The following is a 27,803-nucleotide window of genomic DNA, read 5'->3' on the forward strand; positions in this document are numbered from 1 at the left end:
TTTTGCCATATTCTCCAAACTGTGGCTCCTCATTGGCCGACATCTTTGTTTTTTTTTTGTTGTTTTTTTACATAAAGTCAGAGGCAAATGTGACAGCAGAAACATAAACACAAAAAAAAGTAAAGAGAGGACGTGAAGAGGAGACTTTCAGCAAGGTTTCAGCAAAGTTCATCATTGCTTCTTTCCCTCCATGAGTCCATGTTTCTCCTCCGCTTACAGAGGGAGTGGGACCTCTCCATAGTGTGTGTGTGTGTGTGTGTGTGTGTGTGTTTTCTCACAGTGTATCAGAGGGGGTGAAGCTGTTTGTCACAGTGGTGTGTGCGGACATGTCAGACCACACATGATTGGCAGTTAAATGAGGTGAGTGAGTGTGATTTTTGAGAAAGGTAGGTAGTGAGTAGTCTGGATTCAGCGACAGAGAGAAGGACCTCTTCTTTTTCCTTCTTCTCTGTGTCCGTCTCTCTTTTCAGCGTAGCTCGTCCTCTGTGGGGTTTTTTAAAGATCGTCTTCTCCTTTCCCGTTTAGACGAAGGCCTCAGGCTTGCTGTCGCTGTTCATCTTGACATAGATCTTTGGGTCCTCGTCGCGCTCGTCTCGCAGACGCTGGAGGTGGCGGCTGTGGCACATCAGGTAGAAGGGCAGGCAGAATCCCAGCATGCTCAGCCCCAAGAGGCCCACGTTCACCTGGAGAAATACAAAAGAGTTAGAACACAACATAAAAAAACAGCTTCTCAAACAGAACTCAGGTATTTTTAATCATGGGCCATTTTTACTTATTTACATATTTTGGGGTCTAAATGTGTATTAGTTACAAAAAAGGTCAATACACACAAAAATAAATGGCTCACATTGTAATTCTAACTATATCATATATCAAAGCCATCTCCCCCTCTCCTGTTTTGTTATCTCTCACCGCAAACCTCATTGTTTTGTTTTTTTTTGGCTCTGCAACCTTTTTAAAAACAATCCATAAACACAGATCCATACATTCTGTAAGTTTGTCTAAAGTTGCCTCGACCTGGCAACAAACAGACTGAATCATTGGCTGTGAGCATGGCTGCAGAAAGTCGGGGCAAATGCTGGATAAAGGAACACGCTAACCAAAAGTATCAGGACAGGACAGTGTTCTGTTTTGGTTTATTGTCCGTCTGTCTTGTTCTCAGCATCGTCAGGATACTTTTACATTTATCATTTATTGGTTTAATATTCAACGCTCTTCAGTCACAATGATTTATCTCAATTCACAGACTCTGCATTGTCAGCAAATGAAATGTTTTTTTTCTTTTCTGTGTGTAGTAAATTTGTTTTCTGAGCTGTATTGACCAATCAAGTATCAGCAGGCTTTGGTGCATGCAGGAAAAACAGTCTGTGTTAGAGGGCTAATGCAAATCTTAGAGGAGCTAGCGGCTATATCATTGCTGCAGGCAGGAAGGCGGTCAAAAGGAAAGCTAGTGCTTACAATGATGGAATTAATATGATGAAGAAAAGAAGATTAAAGTAAGTTACAAAGACAAAGAGGTGCAAGCCGGACATTTAGACACATTCTTGATTTACAAAGGGGGGGGGGGGGGGGTTCTAACGCTGTGTTGGTTTTATGTTGTTGTTTGGGTTCTTGTGCTTTTGCTGCTTTCAAGTTGCTATGCAAATAAAGTTATCACTATAAATATGTTAAAGTGTAATTCTGTTTCAAGTTCAATGTGCATTTATTTTATTTGTCTCATCTTACCCATAGAGGGTCTTTCTCCAGGGGTCCCACCATGGCCATGAAGAGAGGCTGCTGCAGCAGGGCGAACAGAGCGCTGATCAGAGACTGCATGCCTGTCAGGCTGCCGAACTGAGAGGACGGGTACCTGCACAGGACAAAACACATGTCATGTCAAATATAATCAGATTTCATGGCAAGGCTGAGGTGCTGCTCCGCGGGTCATTCTTCAAAACATCCATGATTGTGCAACTTGTGGCCCTCAGTATGCTGTCACTCTTAATTACATAGAGAAACAGTTTTGAGTTATTTATACTCTTTTATTTGATTACGTTAATATTTGTGCATTTAGTCTTACAATTCAAAGTCTGGATAACCTGCTGCTGAATCATAAAATGTTCCAGTTAAGGATCAATAAAGTACATCTATCTATTGCTTTTAACAACTTCCCAGTATTTCTATCTCGGATCTTGGATTATCTTGTATGGATGTGATGTTTTATGTGTCCTCGTATTTTTGGCCATGCAGCATTTGTAGTTCGTAGTGGATCAGTGTAATTATGTTGTCCTGCTGTTCTTGTGAACATGTCACACACACTTACACAGCAGCATAGAGGCCTCCGACTGCAGAGTGGATGAAGCCTCTGACGATAGTGTGCAGGATGAAGGACAGGATCTGGAGAAGAGGAAAACAACTTTTCATTCATTTTAAAAGAGAATCCAATTCAACCGAGACACAATAAACAAGATACAGAGAAATACATGTGCATCGCCTCATCTGTCCAGCAGGTGTCACCATAGCACCAAGAAATGGAGTGAGCTGCATTGCCATGTGAGTCTCCTGTTTGTACATCATGTACATCTCTCAGCGTCTCTTTCTACCACTGCAGCGTTAACTTGGGGCTGCAGGAGCACATGGCAGGGAATGTGTGAATCCCCTTCAAATGACATGAAGTAGTTTCCCACCCTGTGTGTGTGTGTGTGTGTGTGTGTGTGTGTGTGTGTGTGTGTGTGTGTGTGTGTGTGTGTGTGTGTGTGTGTGTGTGTGTGTGTGTGTGTGTGTTTTGGGTGTACCTGGAGGGGCAGGTTAGGAACGAGGCATACAACTCCAAATCCAACCAGAAGCAGGTTAGTGAAGATGAAGGCTCTGGTGGCGTTGACGATCTTTTGGATCAGTTTGTCGGGGCGTCTGGGCTCTCCAGGCTCCCTGATTGGATAAAATAAAGTCAGGCTTTGTTTTTATATTTTCAAGCATCCTTGTCTCTCTCTTCTGAGTGTGTTTACAGTTTTACTCTGTTGATTTATTTCAATTCTTAAAATGTTTTGAGAAATGTCCCAAAATGTGAGTGTGCAGTCTCACCTCTTGGTAATCTTGTCGTTCTCATCCTCGCAGTCTTTGAGCTTCCAGTCCATGACGTAGCCAATCACAGGAGAGGTGACCAGACACAGCAGCTGGAGCACGCCGAAGATGGACGTGTAGACGCTCACTAAGAGGCAGAACAGATGCACCGTTATTTTTAGTTTTCACTGCTTTTTAATCATTGTTGTGAAGAGTTTAGGTGCACGGAGAAATTAGAAAACACAGACAGCTGAAAAGAAAGGCTGAAAGTGTAGGCGGTTAGATGTTTGTAAGGTAAGCCATATGTCTCTTACCCACTTCCATCTTCTCCACTGAAATGGCAGCATGAAGCAAGCACGAGAAGAGAAGAGAAGAGTAGGGCAGAAAAGAAAAGAAAAGAAAAGAGAAGAAACGAGAAGAAAAGAAAAGAGAAGAAAGAAGAGAAGAGAAGTGAAGCGGAAGAGAAGAACAACAAGCAACAAGGCAGGTTAGCTTAGCAGCTGAGAGAGGGTTTTTTAGGTGTCACAACGCAAAAAATAAACCCTGTTAATTCTCAGAAATTCTGGTTAAGCCAGATGTTAGAGTTTTAAGGTTTATTTTTGGGGTTTTTATTTCCTTCATTTAAAGAAAGGACGGACGACAAAGTTAGAAATCAGTGAGTAGGGAGTGACATGCAGGAAAGTGGCCACAGGTCTTTTCATGTTTTCTTGGAGATATTACTTTCAATAAAAGCTTCAATAAAAAACTTTAAGCACAGAGAACTATCAACACAGACTCATCGGTCATGACCAATCAGAAGATATCTTTGATAACCTAGCACACACAATGGGAAGTGCTCTGAAACTGAGCACATGGGTGCTGACAGTGCAAAAAGCACCATCAGTAGAGCCAGGCTCTAAATTATCATCAGATCACTGCAGAATGGAGCCGGTGTGCTTTTGCTCTCCCTACAGACACCAAAGCCTTCTTATACGTGATCAATACAGCTCAGACTACAAACTGGCTACAAAAAAAATTACGCAACCTCTACATTTGTATGTAGAACCTGTAAATAAAGATGATTACTGACCTGTCTCGAGGTTACCCTCCGTCAGGGACTCCAGGATGGTGTTCATGGCTCCCATGTAGAAGATGAGGCGCAGCTGGGTCACACACATAGTGATGAGGCTCAGCATGAAGATGGGGCTGAGGACGCTCTTCATGAAGGACTGAGCTGTGGAGGAAATTAAAGCTCACATCAGATCAGTGTGCAGATACATCTGGTCTAACAACCAATATTGGCAGTGTGAGTTTTTGTCGAATTTCATATAAGACTGAAGCCTCTTTACTAAACAAAGTGATATTGAAAATTCCCAATTAAATGTTGTAATTTTATTCTTTTGAAAATTAAAGAAACATGTCCTCTATCACCTTTTTTAAGCCTCCCCAGCCTGCAGGTAAAGCAGCAGCTCTCATCTTTTATACTAGTGCAAACCTATCTTTTTCTACGCAAGATTTTCTTTCTTTTCTTTTTTTTTTTTAATTCTCTTTCATATGATGGAAAACTACACCGGAGTGGTTCCTGCTCTGGGTGAAGTTTCCTGTTAACACAGAAGAAAGAGACAGCCGTCTAAATATTCCCTCTGGCCCCAGGCTGCCACGGTAACACGCCTAATGCATGAGCAGCTGAGCAGCTAGGTGACTAAAGGAAAACGGTGTGTGCTCCATGAAAGGTTGATCATTAATCAAAGTTGTTAATAGAAATGGAAATTGGACACAACTGGCCATATGGTGAAGCACTGGGCAAACCAATTAAGTACCTGTGCACAGATGGAGCAGATGGGTTTATTATCCAGGACAACAAGTATCCATCCAAGGCTCATTTAAGGGAAGTGTTGGCAAACACCTCATGGTTGCAAGGCAATGAAACATTTCACATTATCTCTCACTCGCTGCAGCTTTTGGTTAAAAATATGACTGAAAAATCATGTTTTTTTAAAGCTTAGGTACTACCTCGAGACTATTGGTCATGAATATAACAGAGATTGTATCGTTTAAGACGTGTGGTGGTAAATATCAAAGTTTTGAAATTTTCAGCAACCTCGGCTTGCTGCAATCTTCACAGCTTCTTTCAAAGTTAAAAGGAACGAGAGAAGGAAACATGTTGGGACCTCTTTGAAGCTCCTGACAGACTGAAAACGTCCAGCTGTTATTAAACCAACCATGGGCATCCTAACTGCACACACACACACACACACACACACACACACACACACACACACACGAAACAACGCTATGCCTTCAAACCACAACAATGCTTCTGAAGGATTCCCTGCCAGCAGGCCACACTCCTGCTGAGCAGCTTTCCAAAAAAACGGGATCTGAACCAATTGCACGGTCTGTTTGGTACCAAAGAGACCGAGAGGAAAGAGACTAAATCCCCCTGCTGGGGGTCCCTGACCCTGGTGTAGAGGAGTCAGGAGGGCCTGAGGAGTCCTGGAGGTGTCGGGGTGACCAGGGTTAGATTAACGGGGATGTAGGGCAGAGGTAAAGGTCTGTTTTGAAGGGGGGGGGCAAATTGGGCTTAATTGTTGTGGACAGATGTAGATCAGAACTGTGAGGTAAATCTGTTGACTTCCCAGCCATACAGCAGTCAGACTTTTCTAGGCTGTGGTAAATTACAGAGAGGGAGCAGCTTTTAAAGATTAGTTCTAGTAATGCAATAATTCTAACACCCTAAGGAGGAGTTTCCATGCTAATGTCGAGTAAAAAAAATCACATGTGGTGCTTTTAAACCTGCACAAAACTCTGACAGCAGAACACCTTGCCTCAATTGGTTTTTTAGGTCAGTCAAAGGAGCCAAGCTTACCGGCACCTCCTGTGGCTACTACACTTAATGTATACAGTTTTGATGTTTGTACGCAGTGATTATGTGTTTTGTGGGTGGGTAGCAGGAAGTTAGCTTGAGGTCAGTTCACATCAGAACGTTCTGGACCACCTTTAGATACCTTCTTCAATTATTTGAATAGTTTTTCAGCAGAAGACAAGTTGTCTCAACAGTGACAGGCTAACCCTTAGCAAGTGAGTACGGGTCAGGAAACCTCAGAAGCGGTCGGAGGTTTCCTGACCAGTTACTCACTGTCGGCTCATTGGGACAACCATCCAACTAAATGGACATAGTCACATCTTCATATGTGGAGAAACCCAGCATCCATACTTAAAATATCATGGCATTCTGTAACTGAAGGTCAAAACAGTATATGCTCTCTAGGAATATTAGCTAGATCTGTTGTTTACATCTAATGTAGGCCATAATGGCTACTCCAAATTGGTCTATTAACAAGTACCTCATAGAACTCCACTTTAATAAAATCCGGGCTCCAACCCTGCAGATCTTCTCATTTATTTCACTTGATTGATACTTCCACCAGATTCTCACTGAAGCCGACTAAAACGACAGAGATCTGAACATATGTTTTCTGTTTCAGACTTACGCTCTTCCTTGTCTTTGCTCTTCACCTCCAGGTCGACGGTGGAAAGGCACAGCTTGTTGGCCTCCTGTGTCGCCAGGTCTTTAGGCGGCTGGTGTTCACGCTTCATAGAGTTACCAACGCTGAGGCGGCGCCCCACGGTGGTCACCTGCCGGTAAAACTGCTTCCCTGTGATCTTGTGGTCGAAGCCGAGCCAGCTGAACTTGATCTTCACTCTGAGGAAAGAGAGGAGAAAGATGGTCGGGATCAAAAGGATCCAGGTTAAACCAGAGCAAAGCCAGCTGATCTAAGTCTTTACGGTGGTTCTTGTCTTCAGGCCTCTGCTGCATTACAGCTGGGATTTACTGCACAAGAGTGTATGAGCATGCAATCATGCACGTGTGTGTGGTAAGGCAGTGATCTCTGTGGGGAATGCAGACTGTTGAGGCTCAGTTTGAAGCCATCTGCAGCCAGTATGACCTGAGGTTAACTAATAGTATTATCATAGCTTCTTGATAGCTGGAGGCTACAGAAATGTTTATCATCTTTGTGTGCGCGTGCCAGAATGGAGTATTTGTCTTACGTGAAGTCCATGTCCTCGGGGCCGGGGAAGGGCTCCAGAGGCCAGTTGACGAAGCAGTTGAAGAAGACGAGGCAGGCGCAGGCGGCCCAAACCAGAAGGATGACGATGAAGGTGGCACCCAGGTCATAGATCACCTATGGACAGGGGACCAAAACAGACACACTTAATGGATAATCAATATTTCATTCTGGTGTAGCAATGGTTTGATTTTTCTTTTGAGCTTTAATGAAACATGCTGAGGGATGATTGTGTTTTGGGGGAAATGGAAGAAACAGGCAATGTTATTAATCAAGAAATGTGTGAGGTTACCTTGATGCCAGGGAAAGTCACAGCTGAGGAGGCGTAGGAGCCGATCATCAGGGCAATAAAGGTCGACCTCAGGTCTCCAAACATGTTAGGGAGCTGTGGAGGGAGCAGAAGGAAGTAGGTTTGTCATGATAGCAGAATTTAACATTTGGATTCTAGTAAAGACAATCTAAAGGGGCCCTTGAAGCCTTGTGGTTAGTGACCCACCACATGTTCAGGGGCTTTAGTCCTCCACACAAGCAATGCGGTTTGTATCCGACCTGTGGTTCCTGTCCTGCACGTCATACCCCACTCTCTCTCTGTCCCCAATTTCTCACTCTATCCACTGTCCAATCGCTTAATTAAGGCATAAAAGCATCGCAAAAATGAACCTCAATAAGAAATATATTGATAACTGTTTCAATACCAAAGTAACAAAAACAACAAATCCTAGATATCCAAGAATCATGAATGTCTTGTTTTAAAATAACAAAAATTGCGGACGAACTCGGTGTTCCTTTGTGTAAACTTGCAGTTATGTTGTGTGTAGTCCTCCATGTGTGCTCTCTTTGGTTTGGCCAGATAGTTTAGAAATCCTCCTCAGTTATAAGTTTAAGTCTGTTAGTTCACTTACTTTCAGTAGAGAAATTGTATTTTTTACCACTTTTAACAATTCCTTTTAACTTATAGGAAATTGTTTATAAGATCCTCAATGTAATGAAAACTTTTAGATTTTTACGTCTGTATAATGGGCGGCTGCTATTTTTTAAAATCTTAATTAAAGGTGTTTCTGCAGATGAAGAAACAGCCTAACACCTGTTAGGTGAGTCAGTATCGGTGTAGACTCGCTGTTGGAGGGTTTAATAAGCCCCTCCCATGCCGTCCCCAAGGTACTCAGTTTGGCAGAACTTCCATGCGATGTGCGATGTGCAGAGGAAGTGGAAGAGTGTAGGGGGAGGGTATAGGAAGTGGTTTGAGACATTAAACAACAATGATAAATAAAATAAATAAATAAATAAAAGGGTTCTGTGAATCTTTGTTGCTGAAGGGCTGGCTGGATTCTGTTTATTTTCTGTGGTTTGCATGTCAGATTCAACATATCTTTCTACAATTAAATATTTAGCAAATCACACCCATGCAGGCAAATACTTGACCCCGGTGTTCTCATGCTGTTTGGCCTGTCACCGTGCACACCCCGTTCTGTCTGCAGCAGCGTTGTTCAAATCTTGTTTTTGTTCCAGCATCAAGAGAAAAAGCCAAAGTCTTGCACAATAACCCGAGAGCACATGTTTTTCTTAACTTGCCAACTTGAAACCGTAAGTAGTCTCCTTAAGAAGTCAAAAACAGAGAGCACAAAAACAACAACACCAAGCTTGAGAACAACACGTGGCTTGCAGATTCATTCGTTTGCTGCCAATGGGAGTTCTGATTTCTTTCATATGGAAAATATTAAAGTTCAAACTGGGATAGGAGGCGATCCAAAAGTGTAAATATGGGTCAAAACTGCACTCCCTGTCCCATTGTCATTGTCAAGCTGCTTTGTTCTCAACAGGGGGGGAAGCTTGTTAGGCAGATGCTTGAACCCCTTCACCCCACTAAGACGTCACTCCCCGGATTAATTGGACCAAAGGTGAGCAACGAAAAACGACTACAACATCCGAAATAACGGGGGCTCCCTGTCCTGTTTATGTACTGCAGCAGAAGAATCTAGTTATCAAGCTCTACAGGAGGAGCCTCACTGCCTGTCAACAGCGGAGGTTAAGATGGCTGACCTTTGGCCCAGTAGAGGAGAGGACACATAAATGACCAGCTCAGCTCGTGTCTGGCTCAGCGGACTCGATGTGGTCACGATGAATGATAGCTCTGCAGAGTCAACAGGTTCAGATTGCCCTCACTGCTGCTCTATCACTTCCTCCTCCTGAGTCGTGTGATGACGGCTCATTTCTGACGTCTGGTCTTTTGCAAGAGCTCTATTAACATAAAAAAATAACTTGGAGGAAAGTTGGTGTGTTCTTTCTCTTTAGCAATAAGTATTCATGTGAAAGGGTTCTCCTCAGGTTTGTACTTCTATCAGATTGCCTGGCTTCTGATCATTGACTCTACAGTGTAAAAAAGAGAGACGACATGACATCTTCCCAAAAGTGAAGCCAAAACATCCTGAGCTCCCGCTACTAACTGGCTGCAATATAGGTCATAAGCCCCGCCTCCTCCATAATAACAGATCGGAAATTGGGTCAAATGATGGAATCAAAATATTTTTTTCTCTAACCTCATTTCTGTCATTACAGTAAATTGAATTCTGTTGATTTATTTCAACTGTTCCTTTATCTGAAATCAGTGATTTGATGCAATAAAGCGGTACAAAACACCATGATTGACAGCTCTGTTGATGAATAAGGATCTTTCAGAGCTGTATACACCAGTTTATCAGAGTGGAGGAGAAAAAGTGAGAGTAAACATAATGAACACTAAAATCAGAGTCGTTGAACTTTCCATTACTGTGAGTGTTTGCTTCAACCAGACTTAATAATCTGTTGTGTTCTGCTATGGACTGTACCGACCTTTGACCTTTGATTAAGAAGTTAAATGTGGGTTTGGGGCGTAGCATTAATACCACGGCTCTCCCTGATGATCCCTTATAGACAGACAGACTCTGATTGCAAATTCACAATAAGTTAGCGTTGGATAGAGTTATTTAGCTTCACTTTTGTAGAATAATGTGATTTTTTGGGAGGGAGATGGGAAAGCTGCATAGATTGGCGACAGAGACAGAGGGCTGACATTAAATATCCTAGTTGCAATTATTCTAAAGTAACTGTAAATACTTTGATGAAACAAAGTAGCAGGGTTTAATAAACTTGCCTATTTACTCTGTGAAAAAGTCTTTATGTTTTGGAAACTCTAACCACAATAATATTTTTGAAGTTAAAACGTGGAATTTATCATTTCCCATCAGTACAGATAAAAAGAAACAGGGCCACTGCAGTGTGAGTCAGTTCATATCCTCTCTGTCATTCACCTCCTCTGCGTCTCTCCCCGTAAATACACCCTGACATGTTTATTCACTCTGGGAACAAGTTCATTTGGAGGCAGCATAGACGCCACCGGCAGTATTTTCTACAAACATAGATGAGAAGGAAAGAAACGAGAAAATCACCTAAGCAAACCGCCGTGTGAGAAGGAAAACTGTCTGTGTGTGTGTGAGTGTGTGTGTGTGTGTGTGTGTGTGTGTGTGTGTGTGTGTGTGTGTGTGTGTGTGTGTGTGTGTGTGTGTGTGTGTGTGTGTGTGTGTGTGTGTGTGTGTGTGTGCAGGAACAGGCTCCAACCAGAATAAAACGGAAGTCTAGTCTTTGTGATGCTGCATGGTTACGTCGCACTGGGAGCTTTTCTGGGTTAATAGGTCTGAGTCAGAGTCAGCTGCTGAGTTTCCAGAAAACACGCCACACACTGATTTGTTCTGCTAATCGTGGAAGTAGAAGTTGGGATTAATGGGTGTAAAAACAGTTTTTGTGTTAGAGCGTGTGTGTTGGAGTGAGGAGGAGCTGTCAGGCGTAATAAGAAGCAGATAACAGTGTTTATGTAGTTGTAGTCAATAACACATCAGTCAGGTAGACAGGTGTGATTGTGATAGTGAGGACAAAGAATGTGTTGTAGCTTCAGGCTCTAACAGACGCACAAACAACTGACTGTGCAGCAACTGTACACACAAGATAACAGACGTGATGAATGTCACTGCCATGAAATGTGTCTGCATGAAAAAACAAACAGTGGCTCCTATAGGTGATCTTTTGAGACCATGGAAACCTGCCAGCTCATCTGAAGTTCCCAGGGTCTTAGTTAAGCTCACATTTTAAGAGATCAGTGAGGAACATCTCTTAAGAACAAGGGGAGGTGAATGTATTCAGGCATGTGATTGGCAAAGGATGAAAAAGCATGTAAAATACCCACAACCCACCCCCCTAAAAATAACATTTATATATAATTCTTTAAGCATCAACCTGTTGTTCAATGTCATGAAATAATTAAATAGATTTAAAGTTTTAGGTAGAGTCAGCAATTCCAATATAACGACGGCCATCATTCAGCTTCAAATCACATCTTTAGAAACCAGTGGATGATGTCACTGAGTGACGGGCGTCCATGTTTTATAAAGTCTAATGGTGCTTTCACATTTGCACAAAACTCTTCAGGGTGAGCTGCACGTGTGAATGCAAACAGACACATTTTCGGCATGAACTCGGGTTGAGCTGATGTGAGAACGCAGAAGGAAACATCCAGGAAATACCACCTCCCCCCCCTCCTGTACTACAGGGATATTCTCCCGCTGTGAGCGACCTGTGTGAACAAACAACTCAGAAAGGATTCCAGGGCCAGCCTGTCTGAAAGTTTCTAGAAGCATGCGTGACAACTGCTTCTGATTGGCACATACAAAAAGTCAGGTTGAAGACTTAAAATTCATGAAGGATTTTTTCCTTACATAAACCTAAGTGTACAAGAGAAAAAATTCTGTGGTGCAAATGGCTTCAGACAAACAATTAAGAGATTACCAAAGTGATAAAGTTAAATCCTGAGTCAAGCATGACTGAATTTAACAGATTTCAGTTCAATGCATCCAACTAATGCTGAAACTTTTCACTTAAAAACACAACTTCAAAGTGGTGCAAGAGTCAGCTGGGTTCGTCCTCTTGGGGATAAACAATGTCAGAATCAAATAAACAGCTTCACTATAGAGATACGTCAAAGTGGAAAAAAGAGTTGGTGAAAAACAAACATCTGAGCGATATTTTCCCTGCAAAGAGACAAGGTTTATTTTGTTGAGTTTCTGTCCTTCAAAGGAATGTGCTGCCTGTGTATCCCCATCAAGGTTATGTGATTATGTAGTACTGTTTGTTCTGTTTGTTTCCTCATCTATCCTTTTCTACCTCATCAGACACATGCTCTACTAATCTCCTAACTACTCCTGACCTCCCCTGAAGTACAAAAATAAGAAGCATTGCGTTCTTTATGAATCTCCAGAGATAGGCGTTCATTTAAAAACACTAAGAGCAATCTTTTGTGTTGACACTCTTTCACATAATTAAGGCCATCTCCTCTGTTGTTGCCTTTCTCTTGAATAGCTTCTTTGTTAGCTCTGTGGTCGTAGCATATCCATGCACAGTTGAAGGGTACACACACAGATGGGCTCAGTGTTTGGACAGCCACTAAAGGTCTATTTCAGCGTCGGAGCAGTCACCTGTAGATAAGAGATCAGCGTTCGGTGACGGTTAAGAGCAGGTGAAGGGAGGGCGTTTCATCAATATGTGGATGTTGCATTTCAGGGTTTTGTTTGCACAGTATCCAGGTGACTCAGTATTTTAAAACAAGCACCGCTGTTTGCCATGACTCGGTGTGACATTTTGTTCAAGACTCATGAGTAAAGACAATTAACTTAGCAAAACCAGAAAATTCTCTTAGGCATGGACAATGATGGATTAAACTAAATCCTCAGTGGAAAACGTTTCTTTTTTTGGCTAATCTAGAAACTTCTTAAACTCCCCCAAAAGCTCTTGAGCCACTGCCAAAATCAAAATGTCCTGGAACAATTCAAGAGCTTTTTGCCTTTATTTGACAGGACAGTGGAGAGGGTAGGAATTAAAATGCGGGGGGCCGCCCCCTTGGAGGCATGTAGTCTTGGTACAAGGGGTGAGACATGACCACTAGGCCATCTGTGCCCCTTTAAGCACTTTTAAATGTCACTGGATTAGCCAATAAAAATCTGTTTTGGAGGCTTAACAGAGTTAAGTCAAACCTTCTGAATTTACTAAACACTACTTGACAATTAGCAGGTGTTATCATGCTAACAGGCTTGAATAAGAAAGTAAACAAAGTTAACCTTTCATTTGTAAACATAGATGGTTTGTATGATGTGTCTATGTGGCTGCCATCTTGGGGAGGGGGGGTAGCTGCTCCTATGAATGTAAGTCTATGACGGTAGGATGTCTACCCAGACTCATAAATATTCACTAGGTTAAATACAATCCTTTCTCACATGCAGCTCCCCCGAAGATTTCAGAAAGTTTTCAGGAGTTTTGTGTGAGTTTGTAAGCACACAGCAATAATCTGTTGATCTTTCTTTGACATTTTATCTTGTTGTCTTTTTTTTCTATTTTCAATGTTTCTGCTGGAACAAAAAAAAAAAAAATTTCCATCTGTCCATCTTTCTATCTAAAATGTGTTTACAGAGTTGAATGTCAATGAGTTGACTCAAATCTTTATCCCTACCTAACCTGTTTTGAGAGTTTCTCAGTAAAAGTTTCCTGTTTTGCCACCAATGCGTTGATGCACCTCACTCTGGATACGAGCATGTGCTGACTTGTGAAAATGAAAAAGGAACATGCAGAAACATGAGTGACAAAGAGGCCTAGGAGGGACAACAAGACAACATGCTGAGCTCAGGGGCCAAAGGAAAAAGAGGAAACTGGACCGAGCATTTGACAGGACAGAACAGAGAAACGAAAGAAGGAAGAGGCTTTTGCTGCAGTGAGTGGAAACTCCACTGAGAACCAGCTCTGACTGGCTCTGGCTCCATCCTTCATAAAGAGAAGCCAAGTGGACTGTAAGATTAGCAAACAGCAGCAGTCGAACACCAGACTGCCTGCATTCCTCTATCGACCTGACGTCATCTTTTACTCAAACTAAGAGTCCAGTTTTATATACCAGCTGACGTCCACACCTAAAAGACAGAATGTTTCCGCAAGAAACAAGTTCCTGGAAAGTTAGATCCATGTCAGAGAGAGTTTTAAGACCCCTCTGTGACTTTAAGAAATTAATGGTTATTCCAGCTGCATACAAATCCCTAAAACCTGCATCAACTGAGGCGTGCAAAGTATTTGATACCTTGTTTTTCTTAAACGATTCAATCTCAGTTCATTCAATAATTAAAAGTAAAGTAATATAAAGTACCAAATCTTTTAAAAAGCACATCTCTTCAGTCACGGAGAGTGATCCTGCCAAGCAACACTCTCCTAAAATGTCTCGTCTCCTTTTTTATTTCACTTTATTCTGGGAATACCGGTTGCTGTATTTTGTGTCACTTCTTAATGTTTCAGTATGAAACAATACATGTTGCTACTGTTATTTCCATCTCCATCTATATTAAAAAGGAAATAATCTTTAGAAAAGATAAAGGGGTAATAATGAATTTGAAGTGTCTAAAAATGTAAATTCTGGTTGCCATTTTTTGTTTTGGATTTTGAAAATTAAAAAAAAATCAGAGAATCGAAAAAAGACCAAGTACTTTGAGTTTTCTGTTGTGTCTTTCATCACAAGTCTTCTCCCCTTGCTGTTTCTCAAGTCATTTTGGAACATTATGAAGAGTCAAGGGTTATGTTTATGTCTCTGGCAAACAAAAAACAGAGAGGTGACACTCTAAGTTTGCACAAAACACATTGGAAACGTCTCCATTTGTTTTTTCCAATAATAATACAAAAAAATGACCCAATAGGTGCCTATAGGACTTCTATTTTTGTTGCCAAGGGAATGAAACAGGTATTAATAATATATTTGAGTTTTACTAGAGTTATTTAGAAGTTCTGGTATCGGGAAAAACCTAAAAGCTTCACTTCACTACACAAAGCCCAGCCACATGAGCCTGATAACAGCTGCTGTTGCTCTGTCTGGCTCGTTGGCATCTCAGATTACTCAGCAACTCCTGACCTTTGGCATTCACTCTTATTTTCCCTCTTCTCTTCATTTCTTGCGGTCACGTGCAGAAAACAGAGCAAATACTGTACGTCCATCTCACCCCGCCTTCTCTAACAGGGATAATATAGTGCATGCACTAATCTCACTGCCTCCCTGCTCTCATCCCTGCACTGAGCAGGATGAAGTATATGTGCACCTCATAAATTTTTCCACCTAACAGGAAATCACTTTGTGTTTTTCCTCTAGCCCCCGCCCCTGGATGTTTCAGTCATTGGGGGAGAAAATACAGACATTAAGATTTCTCAATAAAAAAAAGAGAAAAAACATTTACATCAGTGTTTGCTTTTTGACTGATGAGGTCATCAGTGAGCTTTAAAAAGTGTTCCCAGATGATCTGGTGACAGAAATGGGAACAGAGGAAGTAAACATTACAAGGCATCTGATGGAAAGCAGATCAGGGTGGCGAGCACGGCTTTGCGCACATGGAGATGAAACCCAGGAAATATGAGGGGGCTACAACACGTGCAGCCAACAGGACAGGAACAGGAGGAGGAGCATGGACATGTAGCATTTCAGGAAAAGACTGTGAGATTCTGCGTAACATGAGGCTGTTTACAGGCTGGAAAAATGGAAGGAATGGAGGGCGGAGAGGGCATGAATAAGCACCCTGCCTCCTCCTCCTCCTCCTCTTTTCCTCAGTTTCACTCCCTGTTTTTCATTAGCTGGGACATTGAGTGCTGAGTGTGCATTCACAGGCGAAAATGAGGAAGTAAAACAATTAGAAGAAGAAGAAGATGGGAAAAGAGCAAAATGAAAAGAGGAGTGATGAAGAAAGAAAGCACAGTGAATGAAATCCACTGTTATGGTCCCAATAAGGTTTATCATGAAACCGGAATATAAAATGTGATATTATTCCAGTAACAATCAAACAACATGGACACCTGTTTGATACCATGGCAACTAAAAAAGAAGTCCCAGACACCATATATATATTATATATACATGATCTAAAACAGTGATCGTTAAAAGAACAAAAATAAGGAATCATTTATCACTGAACAAACATGTCATATAAATGTTCAATTCAACTTTTTGAAGCTGCTGTCTGGCCATGAGATTTGTGTCTCAGTAGGAAAATCCAAGAGAAACCCCCCCCCCCCCCCCAGAAATAAAGAAGAACCGAACGACTGAAGCGAACTCTTACTGAGCTGAGATCATGTTGACTTACAGAAATTCAAAGACCCATGATGCATGACATGCTGCGTCAGAGAGTTCCTGGGAAATCAAGGTTGCAGGTTTCTTTAAATAGCCGCTTACCTCTCTAACAACCCGCCGCTCCCACAGATTCTGGAAAGGGCAGCGAGAGGGGGACAGCCAAAGATCAAATCTTTTTCCTTCGGCTCTGAATATACCTGCCGTGCTCCAAACATGTTAGCTATTTCAGGACTGAAGTAGTTATGATAAAGGTGAATTGATATAATGCTCCCTTGTTTGTAGCACTTTGTCCTGCATGAAAGTGGAGCTTAAATCAAGTGTGAAGTTTTTAGTTTCGCTGACTGCAACCTCCCAATAAAAATGTCTTTTTTTAAGGACAAGTTTAGTTTATGAAGTCTTTAACGTCTCCTGAAAGCTCACCACTAATCTAACATTAGCATGGTTAGACAGCAGGAGACAACACTTCAAGGAAAAATATACGACCTGCCGGTACTTGCAACAAGGCAGCAGCACCAAAGAAACATTTGTCGCGGCCTGCAGGGAGCTGTAAGTCAACATGCTGTGGGTTAGATACCCTGCACAGCTAAAACAACACACACACACACACACACACACACACACACACACACACAGCTGACTACAGTAACATACAGTACTCCTACATGCACTCGTTTTGACAGTTGTGTGCAGGTCCAGCTTTAGAGCGAGCAGCTGAAACCAGAGACGACAAAAACAGCCCCGAGGACAGACTAAAGACTCGGAGGCTGAGGGTTTGGGGGGGGGGGGGGGGGGGGGGGGGGAGTGAAAACCAGCTGAGCAACTTTTGTGTTTTTGTGTGTGACAGTCAGGGTCCCTGTGGGCAGTCTGAATAGGAAGCAGAGGAGGTCTGGGTGGTTCCCCTGTCGCTGCTTCCTGTTTGTCTCCTCAGCAACAATCTGTCTCTGCTCTTTGTGCAGATAAAGTCACAGTCTATTCAGGCTTCAAGCGACGCTGTTACAAGAAAATATCTGCCGTGTAATAACACAATAACTTGACGATTTGCATAGTGAGGGGGGGGGGGGGGGTGAATACCCAGGATGTTTTGTATGAGTTATAGAAATCTAAACCAACACCCTAAAAAATCTGCTTTCATCTACAAACCCCCTTGTGCTGCTGGAACAATCCCACACCTGTAGACATGCACACACTCACGCTTAGGATGCATGTGATCTGTGTGGATGAAATAATAATGAGGAGAGGTCTTTTTTTGGATCGTAGCGAGAGCAGCAGCAGCAGCTCTGGAGTTTGTGAATAATAGATCACTGAATGCAAACTCGCTGACTTTATAAACCACTCTCTCTCCCTCACGTTGCCTCTCCTGTGATGATGCAACATCTCCTCCGACTGATGAGATCATCCTGACTGCTGGTTTGTCCTTATCCACTCCATCACCCCACATCTCTGCTCATCCTTTAACTCCCAGGGGTCTCTTGTCAGCTGCTCAGCCGTCTGTCTCCGGTCTCCTCAACCATTCTTTTTTTTATTTCTAAATGTTCCCCCGTTCCCTGTCTCTCTGATCTCTCCTCAGACACACTTTTTTTTATTCCTCTCTCCCTCAGTGTCCTGTCCCCTGTCTCTGCTCTTCATATCAACAGCATGTCTTTTGAAATCACGGCATCCCCCCTCCCTTTTTTTCTGTTCATTACCCAACATGTCAAATCTAAGTAGCACACTGTTCTGGTCTCCCGGTTTTGATTTACATCCTTAGTCTTGAACATTGCGTTCTGTGCTGTTCTTCTGCAACGCCCAAACACAATGTGAATTCACAGACTGGGTCGACAATATTACGCTGTCGCAGAATCAATTTAAATATATATTTATATAAATGTACAAAGTTGGATGAGGGCTGAGCTTAGTTATGGCACTATTGCACAAAAAAACAGTCTGAAAAGGGCTATGTTTTTTCCGCTACAGGCATACCTTCATACAAATATCAAGCTACCAGTGTGTTGTACCTTCCAAGAATTTTATCCAATAGTTAAATAAGCCATGTGGACTCTATGAGTGCACATTCAGCCTGCAGAGGGTGTTCATATGTTCATATGAGCTGTCATCATATGTCTCTCTGCTTGACACTCAACATTTTGGATAATTCTCCAATAAACACACGATTTCATCAGGATCACTAGTGCAGTTTAACATCTGCATGAACTGCATCAAGTTTGAGCATTTTTAATCTAAAGGTAATGTAATCCAAGTTTATTTTCCCACTTACTGTCAGAGAAGTGAAGGTCATGCACATTCCTCCGAACCCGTTCATCGCCAGAGCAAAGAAGATCAGCATGGACAGATCTGCAAGAGGAAGAGCACATCAGTGACACGGACAGATGCCGTTAATCTGCTGACTCATGGCTACTTCCACTCATCCTATCCAATTGCACTGCATTGCTCCTACATTGCACCTTTTGTACATTTTGTGTTTTTTATATTTTATATTTTACATTTTTAAATTATATTTTATGTATTGTAATATCTTCTTATACTGTATTATTTAAGTTGTTGCTAGTTCTGCTTTATTTCCTTGTTAATTGTTTAGCACCAATACACCAAGTCAAATTCCTTGTATGTGTAAATGTACTTGGCAATAAACCCTGATTCTGATACTGATTTTGATTCTGATTCTGATTGATTTTAGTGGCAGAGCTGCATCAGTGCATTGTAGACCTGCGTGCTTGTGTGTCAGTGTGCGGAACAGGACCACGATGAAGAGGCGATGCTGCCCATAAGTGAATGTATGATGCTGTTAGATGATGTATGTGATGGGGCGCTGGTGGTGCAGTGGTTAGTGCACGCGCCCCATGTATGGAGGCTGTAATCTTCCAGGCAGGCGGCCCAGGTTCAGATCCGACCTGTGGCTCCTTTCCTGCATGTCATTCCCCACTCTCTCTCTCCCCCCCATGTCTGACTCTATCCACTGTCCTGTCTCTCAAATAAAAGCCCAAAAAGCCCAAAACTAAATCTTGAAAAAAAAGATGTATGTGATGACGTGCAGGGACACTCACTGTTGGGGTCACTGGCACCGTAGGCGATGAGGAGGCAGGAGAAAGCAAAGCAGGCACTGTGGACACAAAGACAGGACATTTAAATACCAAAACAAACGAACATGTAAGAATCCAGAGGAAACTTTGACTTCGTACTCCAGGCTTACCTGCCCAGAAGTCGGAGCTTCCGCGGACCGTATTTGTCCATGACGATGCCCAAGGGCAGCGTGATGGCCGACAGCAGGAAGGAGCCCACAGTGAAGGCCAGGTTCAGCATCTCGTCCTGGTCGTTGCAGATGGGCCAGCCATTCTGCTCCAGGTACTCCTCGGCTGGTTCTTCTAATGTGGACGTGTTGGAGCTGTTATCTGCACGGTGACAGTAATGAGAAAAGAGAGGGAGAAGGCTTCAGATGTTAATGTCAGAACACTGAAACACATATTTTTTACTGGATTTCTTATCTGGTGCTCCCAAAAGAGAGCAAACTTTAAAAATTGTAACACGTCTGGCATAAAAAAGATATGTCAGTTTACTATTCTGTGATGCACACATTGCACAAAAAAACATTTTATTTGTTGATTTCTCAGTTTTTAGGAAGTGAAAATGTTCCAACGTCACAACCTTCCTTCAGTCGGTTGAAACTCATCTATAAATTTGTTAAATTATGGAGCATTGGAGCTTCAGATCGGTCTTTGAGTATCTGCTTTGCTGCAACAACCACGATCTGTTTTCTCTTTACTGGCAACTCCGACGACGGATCAGATCAAAGTTGTGACTCGTCATTCTAAAAGGTCAAGGTGTGATGGTGAATAAACAACCTCTTGATGTTTCAAAGGAACACATTTGTAATATGTAAGGGTTAGAGGCCTGAGCTCCAACATGTCCCCCTCCCTCTCTTGGTGCTGAGTGGCTGATTTAAAAAGCAATGAGACTCATTAAAGGTCAGATAAACAAACAAGGCTATTTCGGGCGCTTGTTTACCTCATATTGTGTTGTTCTCCCTCCCAAGTGACCCCCTGGCGTGCTAGGTGGAGGGGAACTTTATGCGACACCCTCATCCAAACACACAAGGCCAAATGACTTGTAAACACAGTCCACTGAGTTCATGTTGAGTCTATTTTGGTCTATCAGCTCTGTTAAGACTGTTGCTTCTTGCCGATACTCAACATCAGACAGACCGATAGCACGCAAATAAAACAGCTCCTCGCTCACCTTGACTTGTTTTTGGTCAAGCTCTCAGAGAACAATAGAGACAGACTCAGCAGTCTCCAACATATTTGATGTCTGGAGGACGGGGGGGGTTTCTTAATCTCAGTCCTGCAGCTGTAAGTTGTAAACAGCAGCTAAAGTCTGTGCTGCATCATACTAACACGAGAACAAAATAAATCTGCTTTCAGGGCCTGTTTTGGTCTCAGAGGAGAGTGTGATGTTTATTTCTACCTCTGTTGAGCCAGCTTAAGGCAAAGGGGGGGGGGGGGGGGGGGGGCTGATGTTGTTCTCTGGGCTAAGGGGGAAAATGCAGAGAAACAACAGGAAGCTATTATGTCACATTAAATGCATCGTGGTACAGAAAGTTGAAGTTAGGATAAAGTGGGGGAAAGGTAACAGGGCTAAATGAACATCTGATGACTGCTTTGTGTTTTTACTGCAGTACATACTGTACATTCTCTCAGGGCCTCGTACTGCACAGCTTATACTGCGATATTAACTATCTAACGTTTACCGGTGTTAAGGTCCACAGGGTGACTGTGTTAACTTTCAAGATTCAAGATTCAAGTTTTGTATTTGTCACATGCTCATACAGATGTGCAGTGAAATGTAAAGATATATATACAATAACACTCAAATTACTAATACACATAAATACAGTAATATATAAATATAATGTCAAATTAAAAAAAAGAAATATTTGAATATACAAAATATAGAATAATGTAAACAGTGTAAAGTGTAAGTGTGTCAAAGTGCAATGTGCAGATTGGAATATGTGGTGTGTGTGCATCATGTAGTCACAGTTCTTGTGACTTTCAGAAAAATGCATATGCCGTCATATTCCTTGAGGAAAAGTCGGATCAATGTATCCTTCCCTCTTGAATGTCTGCACATTCAGCACGGTTCATCCTCTTGAGACCATGAATGTCTGTACAAAATAATGTTAAGAAATCAATCATTTTTTAGATATTTAATTGGTAGAGCCGCAGACCAACATTTGCAGTCAAGTACACTGACTGTATAAACATGGACGTAGTATCAGTGTTTATGAACAGGAAGCCCAACAATGGCGGTCGCCATATTGGAACACTGACTCCAACTAACTTTTGGGCAAATTCACCGACAGGCAAAGAGGTGAAGTGGAGATGGGATAAATGTATATCATGGTTGCGGAAAAGCCTATCTAGCTCATCCTCTAGCATATTTCTAATTAGGAAAACACTGGAACAAAGGCGACAGTTTGAGGGCAGCAACAGGTTTTAAATGCCAATAACTTGTCATTTTTCAACACACAAAAAAACACAGCAAAAAGGAGCAATAGATATTTCCTTCAGAAGTAAAATACAACCAAGTTTTCCCCTTTCTCCGACAACATGGCGCCACCAGATATCCACAACTTACAGCCTTAATATGCTTTTAAATAGACATTTAAATATGAGACCTAATGGGAAGGCCTTGGTTTTGGCAGACACTCAAGGAATTGCAGCTTTTTTCCACTTCTCGACTTCATTTTTTCAACACTTGGAGGTTTCAATTCACTTCAATTTCAATTCAATTTATTTGTATAGCGTCAAATAAATTTCCGCTCAGTGAAGATCTAGCCACACTGAAAGCTTCTCTATCAGCTTTGGAAATCATTTTGTGATAACAGCTAGCACATTATGTGCTTTCCTACAGGTTTGATATTTAAAGGGTTTAGAGAAGCATTAAGTGCTGACTGTAGGTCTATAAGACAGCAGCAGTGGTTCCCCTAGCAGGTTCATCTGCTGACTCATGAAATGGCCTCCTGAGTCAATACAGGAAGAACCCCGGCCCCACGAGCACACATACAGCGCAGCACTGTGCAGGTTGACTAAAGGGTGTTTCTCTATATGTCAATAGTATGTGGTGTGTGTTCTTTGTTTGATGCCACTCCTTCCTCTTCAATGAACCACACAGAAAATGTCAAACAGACTCTTCTCCTTCAGTCATTTTGTTTTCATGATTAGGATGCAATAACAACTTGTTTTCCCTGGCTCCACTGTTATGACTATTATTTAAATGCAGATAGCTCCATGACAGAGTACTCAATCCACACAGAAACATCACACTGACAGAGGAGCAATCACAAGAAGTAATGGTGTCAGATAGTACAAATCTCCTTTAATGCAGGTTCAAATCCGACCTGTGGCTCCTTTCCCGCATGCCATTCCCCTCTCTCTCTCTCTACCTGATTTCCAACTCTATCCACTGTCCTATCTCTACAATAAAGGCACAAAAAGCCCAAAAATAAATCTTTTTGTTGTTCTTCTGTGTTCAAGGCTATAATTGTATGAATGCATTTGCCAAATAGATATAATTTGACAGCTTCTTGATTAATCAAGAAGAGGTGTCAGTGGTCTAGTGGTTAATTCACACACTGCATGTACAGAGGCCTTAGTCCTCGAAGTGGGCAGCCCATTTTCAAATCCTTCCCCGGATGTCATTCCCCACTCCCTCTCTCTCTACCCGATTTCTGACTTGATCCACCGTCCTATTTCTAAAATAAAGGCAAAAACAAATCGTCTTAATTTCCACAACTCAACCCCACAGGGCTTTCATCACTGCTCCATTGTAGAAAACAAAGAGACAAACACACAGATGGAGACTCAATCAGCAGATCAAAGACACTAAGTCAGCCTGTGTGATCAGCACTGTGGAGAATGAAGGGATGAATGGACTCATTCACACGCCAGTCTGCTTTCATGGAGCTGGAGACGACTACACAAACCTCACTGATGATGAAAATAGACACTAGCTGTCATTCTCGTTTTGTTTTAATCTGATTTGCATTGCTTCTGTGACAACGAGTGCTTATAAAAATCTTGGTTATAAGAGGAACTTTTCCCCAAAAGCAATTTTTGTTCCATAACAACGCAAACTAATAAAGAGTCACTGAGTGGAGCAACAGTCTGTGTCCGCCTTTCATCAAATGGGACAAAGAACAGAACACAATAAAATAACTTGCTGTGATCTTTCTCCTGGTTTACTTTGCAGGAGCAAATCAGGGCTGCTACAAAGGTTGTCCAGAGTCAGCCTGCTGCTGCTGCCCTGGTTACTTGTTTTCCATGAGGAAATGCACACTGTTGGATCAATAACATGTGCGTAGTAGGGGGGGTTGTAAGTGGGGCAGACTTTTTGATACCACTGAGACAAAAATAGAAGTCCTATCCACCCAGTGTTGGGCAATTTCTTATTTTGAATTAATACAACTTACAACACTACACTGTCCTGTACACTGCACAAATACATGTGTAACCTTGGGATTTGTGCATCAGGCTAGACAAACACATTTTCCAATATAATTGCTGTTGGCCTCATTGTTTTTTTATGCACCTTTCTTATGACATAGAACTAGTTGTTGTTGTTTTAAAAGCTGCGGCACTTTTTGAGTGTCAATCATTTAAAACATCAGAGATTGTTGCCTTTTCAAATGTGTCGCTTTTAAAAGTAGGATAGCAGGAAAACTTTGACGACATTAAGTCAATTTTTTAAATGGGTCATGTGTGTAATGGAGATGAGGTTAATGTGTCAGCGTTGATTTGAGGCTGTGGTGGAGGGGCCCGCAATGTGAGATCTTTCCATGGGAGCCCTGAAAAGGGAATCATGCAGGTCACTGTGAAACCTGACCTTTGAAGAATAAGTCATTTTTATGCTTCTTTTGTTGTCCGTAAATGTGTTTAATTCAATCTCACCTGCAGATCATCGGCTGTTCTTACTCATCAGTGAAATCTTTAAAGATAGAGTGTATCCTATTTGTCATTTTCAGTTAGAGTTTTATGTCCTGTCTTTATCTGCAAAGTTATTAGTAACCAAAGACATAACTGTGGAAGTATTTATTTACATTCAATTTGAGATAGCCTACTTATATAGGTTTAGATACTTTAAAATAGTTGAGTATACTACTCAAATAACCCTCCACCAAGCATTGTTCACTCTTATTAAGTGTAATAACCCACCTGGTCCTTTGCACAGGTACGAGTAGAAGCCTTCAGACTTGAGCATGATGAGCAGGGATCCCCAGCCCAGCAGCACAGCAGAGAAAAGCAGGTTCTCTATCACGGCCGTCACCGCCATCCACCAGCGGCGGGAGAAAGCTGTCGCCAAGGTGGGAGCCATCTTAGCAGGGTTGGAGGTAGCACTTCACTGATGGAGGGAGGCTTCTGGAGCCTGGAAGCACAGAGGGAATAGTTAGGAGTCAGGACATGAAGGATATGTTCTTCTGATTATCTATAGTTCAGACTGATTATCCATCTTTAAACAGGAGCTGTAGTCTCTTTCTCTTTATTTATGGGGGGAGGGGGGGAAACCCAGGGTCAAATCCTTTACATGAATAAACCTTCTTTGTTATTAAAGCTGGCGTTCACATTAAATAGTTTATCATGAGTCTCTGGGTCTGGATTGAATACATTTCTTTGTCCTTGCCTGATGTTCATTATTAGGGGGGACTTCTTCCACAAACAGAAACAGCTGAGACCTTCTGCTGAGCAAACCCCTCCTATAAATATTACTAACTCCCGCCCACTTGTCTTTCTGATTGGCCGCTGGTGACATAGCTCGTGCAGCAGCTACACGTGAGGTTGATGTTGCGTTCAGAGCAGAACCAGTGGTGGGAGATAACAGTGAGGTCTATATCATAGAAGAAAACATTGTTCATGCTTTGCTGTTACAGAAGAGAAAATATAAATGAAAGCCTTTTTTAATAAACTAATGATAAACACATCGAGCACAGCTCTTAAAAGGTCGTGGATAAATATCTAATCTGTGTCGAGTGAGACGAGTGCTCTTTGGTAAAAAAAACAAGAGTGTGTTTAAAGGAAACGCCTCTGCTGTACTGCTGTACCTGAATGTAACACAAGCTCGAGCCGGTTCGAACCAGTGCGGCGCGAGACTCGATGTCTTTACCTACGCTCGTGCTCGTGTTTTATACAGTAGTTAGGCCTGTTTGGATTTACAATGAAGGGTAATGGGGGAGCATTAAGTGGGTGTGTGTTTGTGGTGTGAGTGTCTCTGTGTTTAAATATTTGATATTATGTTTTGGATTTACCTTTTATTTAGATTTTGTAATATGATGATTAATTTATGTTTTGTAAGGACCCCCTTGAAAATGAGATGATGCATCTCAAGGGGCTATCCTTGAAATAAATGACAAATGACAAATGAATGTAAGAACAAAGAAATAATTAAAAGAACGTGAACTAGTAATAATGTTAGTTATTCTGACAAATTGACAATATTCGTTTTATTGCATATAATGACAATAACGTGTTTTGTGTCTTAAATAAGAGCGTGTAATATTCAAAAGTTAAGAAACAACAAGCTTTGCTCTCGAGGAATGTAAGGATGCAAACATAACCTGTGTTGAACCATGTAAAGAAGCTATGCACCCTCAGGCGTCTTTATTCACTTCCTTTGTGTTTCCTCGTATCCTACAAGTGTTTTAAACTGTTACCACGCTGTCCTACTTCTCTGAATGATCAAATGTTTTGTCTTGAGTGCAACTTCATGTCACTCATCTCCCTCAACATCGAGGACAAAAAAGACTGAAAGAATAAAACGATGAAATAGGCTCCACAGTTCAGCACTTCTTCTCTGTAATGTTTTTGTTTTGGTCGCAGCTTCTTCATCGTTGTGAGAACAAAGTCATCATCATATCTGCTGTGAATGAAGAGCAGAGAGAGAACTGGTCTGAACTGGACTGGAATCATCCACACAATACACCCCCCCCCCCCTCCACCTTCCCCAATCTGCATCTCCAATCTCCTCCCAGCAAAGCGTCCAGTTAGCGTCAACAAAACCCCAGTGTTCCGGTTGTCACTTTCAAAATAAGAGCCAAGCGAACGTTTCTGGTTTTAAGGTATTATGATCACGATAAAGGCTCGATTCTAGCTACCTTAAGCTGTAGGGCGAATATTTTTAATTTTTTACCACCACAAAACACAAAAAACACAGATTAGGTAAAACAATAGACGACACACTGTAAAATAGATAGAATAAGAAACAACAAGATAATACTATTATTGATCCCTGCAAGAAAGAAAGTCAAAAATAGAAAGTAGCCCAGACAAAGAATGATAAAAGGAAGATGAATAGAAAAGAAAAAGATAAAAAATAAAATATGAGCTTGGCCCAAAGCTGATTTACAAGGGAGTAAGCTGCACTTTACGAGACAATATAAGATGTGCTGTGCAGTTAGTTATAATCTATAAAGGCAGTTTACCAGTTTAACACAGAATAGTGTGGATATGCCTGGTAAAAAAAAGCCTACATGAAGCGGGCCTACATATTCCACCAACACATAAAATAGTAAGTTTAATATTGTCTTAATTGAACAACACATGAGAGAAAAACAAAGAAATACAGCCTTAAAAGTTAATAAGACCGAATGTGTTTTCAAACATTGCTTAGCCTACTTGTGTTTGTTTGTGATGTTGGTTGATGATTGTATGTTTACTGCTCATTGTTTTTGTTTATTTGTTAATCTTACTTTTATTAACAAGTTTGTCAATAAATCAGTGCTTTTAACTTGAAGTAAATATCTGCACTTTACCCGGAAATGTGCGGGGTGTTGATCGGTAACTTTACGCATCTAAACTAGAAGCGCTCAGCTGTTCAGTATCAACAACAGTAAGGGGAATTATCATCATCAGCTCTGAAACAAAGACAGTTAACAAGAAAGAACAGCTGGCAACAAGAAAGAACAGCAGAACCGAAAGGCTCGACTTTTAATCTGCTGCCCCACATCATGTCTCTGTGACATTTTTTATTTAATGTCACAAATTAAATCATAACTTTTAACCGTCATCGTGCAGAACAAGGAAACAGAAAATGGTGTTTGTCATCATGATGACAATGAAAGAAACTGTGAACTTTATCTGCTTTAACCTTATCATCAATGTGTCAATAACCAGGATCAACACAGTAAGAGGAGGAGAGGAAATGACTGAGTGGATAAAAACACTGATAAGTCTTTAAGTTGAAGCTTCTGCAGCCATTAAACACTAACAGAGAAGAGTCCCTACATGATGCCTGTGTCATGAGAAAATACTGATTCATTTGAGTATGTCCAAACATGAGTCTGCTTCTCCTTCAGTAAGGTGAACTGCATGGAGCATCCTTGGTGCGGACATCCTACCTGAGTCCTGGATTCAGGGCACAAAACAAGACCGGCTCTGTTCTCTGTCGGATCCGCGTCTGCACGTCCGAATGTCCCCCGACGACAAACACTCAAAGCACCGGTGGAGATTCTCACGTTGGTTTCTTTCAATCACTATTTCACTTCTCATCATTGCTCATTGCTG

General features: G+C 41.7%; 1 protein-coding gene across 2 annotated transcripts; it reads right to left on the minus strand.

Annotated features, from left to right (window-relative positions):
- LOC109999014 (large neutral amino acids transporter small subunit 4) lies at nucleotides 1-27,803 on the minus strand. Of its 2 annotated transcripts, XM_020653952.3 has the most exons (15): nucleotides 27,638-27,803; nucleotides 24,462-24,672; nucleotides 19,442-19,640; nucleotides 19,296-19,351; nucleotides 18,509-18,585; nucleotides 7,381-7,473; nucleotides 7,072-7,205; nucleotides 6,513-6,724; nucleotides 4,109-4,252; nucleotides 3,354-3,371; nucleotides 3,061-3,187; nucleotides 2,775-2,907; nucleotides 2,303-2,376; nucleotides 1,726-1,849; nucleotides 1-683 (listed from the first exon to the last, which is right to left on the minus strand). In XM_020653952.3, the coding sequence occupies exons 2-15, from the start codon at nucleotides 24,619-24,621 to the stop codon at nucleotides 522-524; spliced, it is 1,713 nt and encodes a 570-aa protein (XP_020509608.2). In that variant the 5' UTR covers nucleotides 24,622-24,672; nucleotides 27,638-27,803; the 3' UTR covers nucleotides 1-521. The 2 variants fall into 2 exon arrangements, with proteins under 2 accessions (XP_020509608.2, XP_020509609.2); XM_020653953.3 differs by lacking the exon at nucleotides 3,354-3,371 and having other exon boundaries at nucleotides 27,638-27,801.

This window comes from Labrus bergylta, chromosome 11, assembly GCF_963930695.1.
Source record: "Labrus bergylta chromosome 11, fLabBer1.1, whole genome shotgun sequence".
Classification (NCBI taxonomy): Eukaryota; Metazoa; Chordata; class Actinopteri; order Labriformes; family Labridae; genus Labrus; species Labrus bergylta.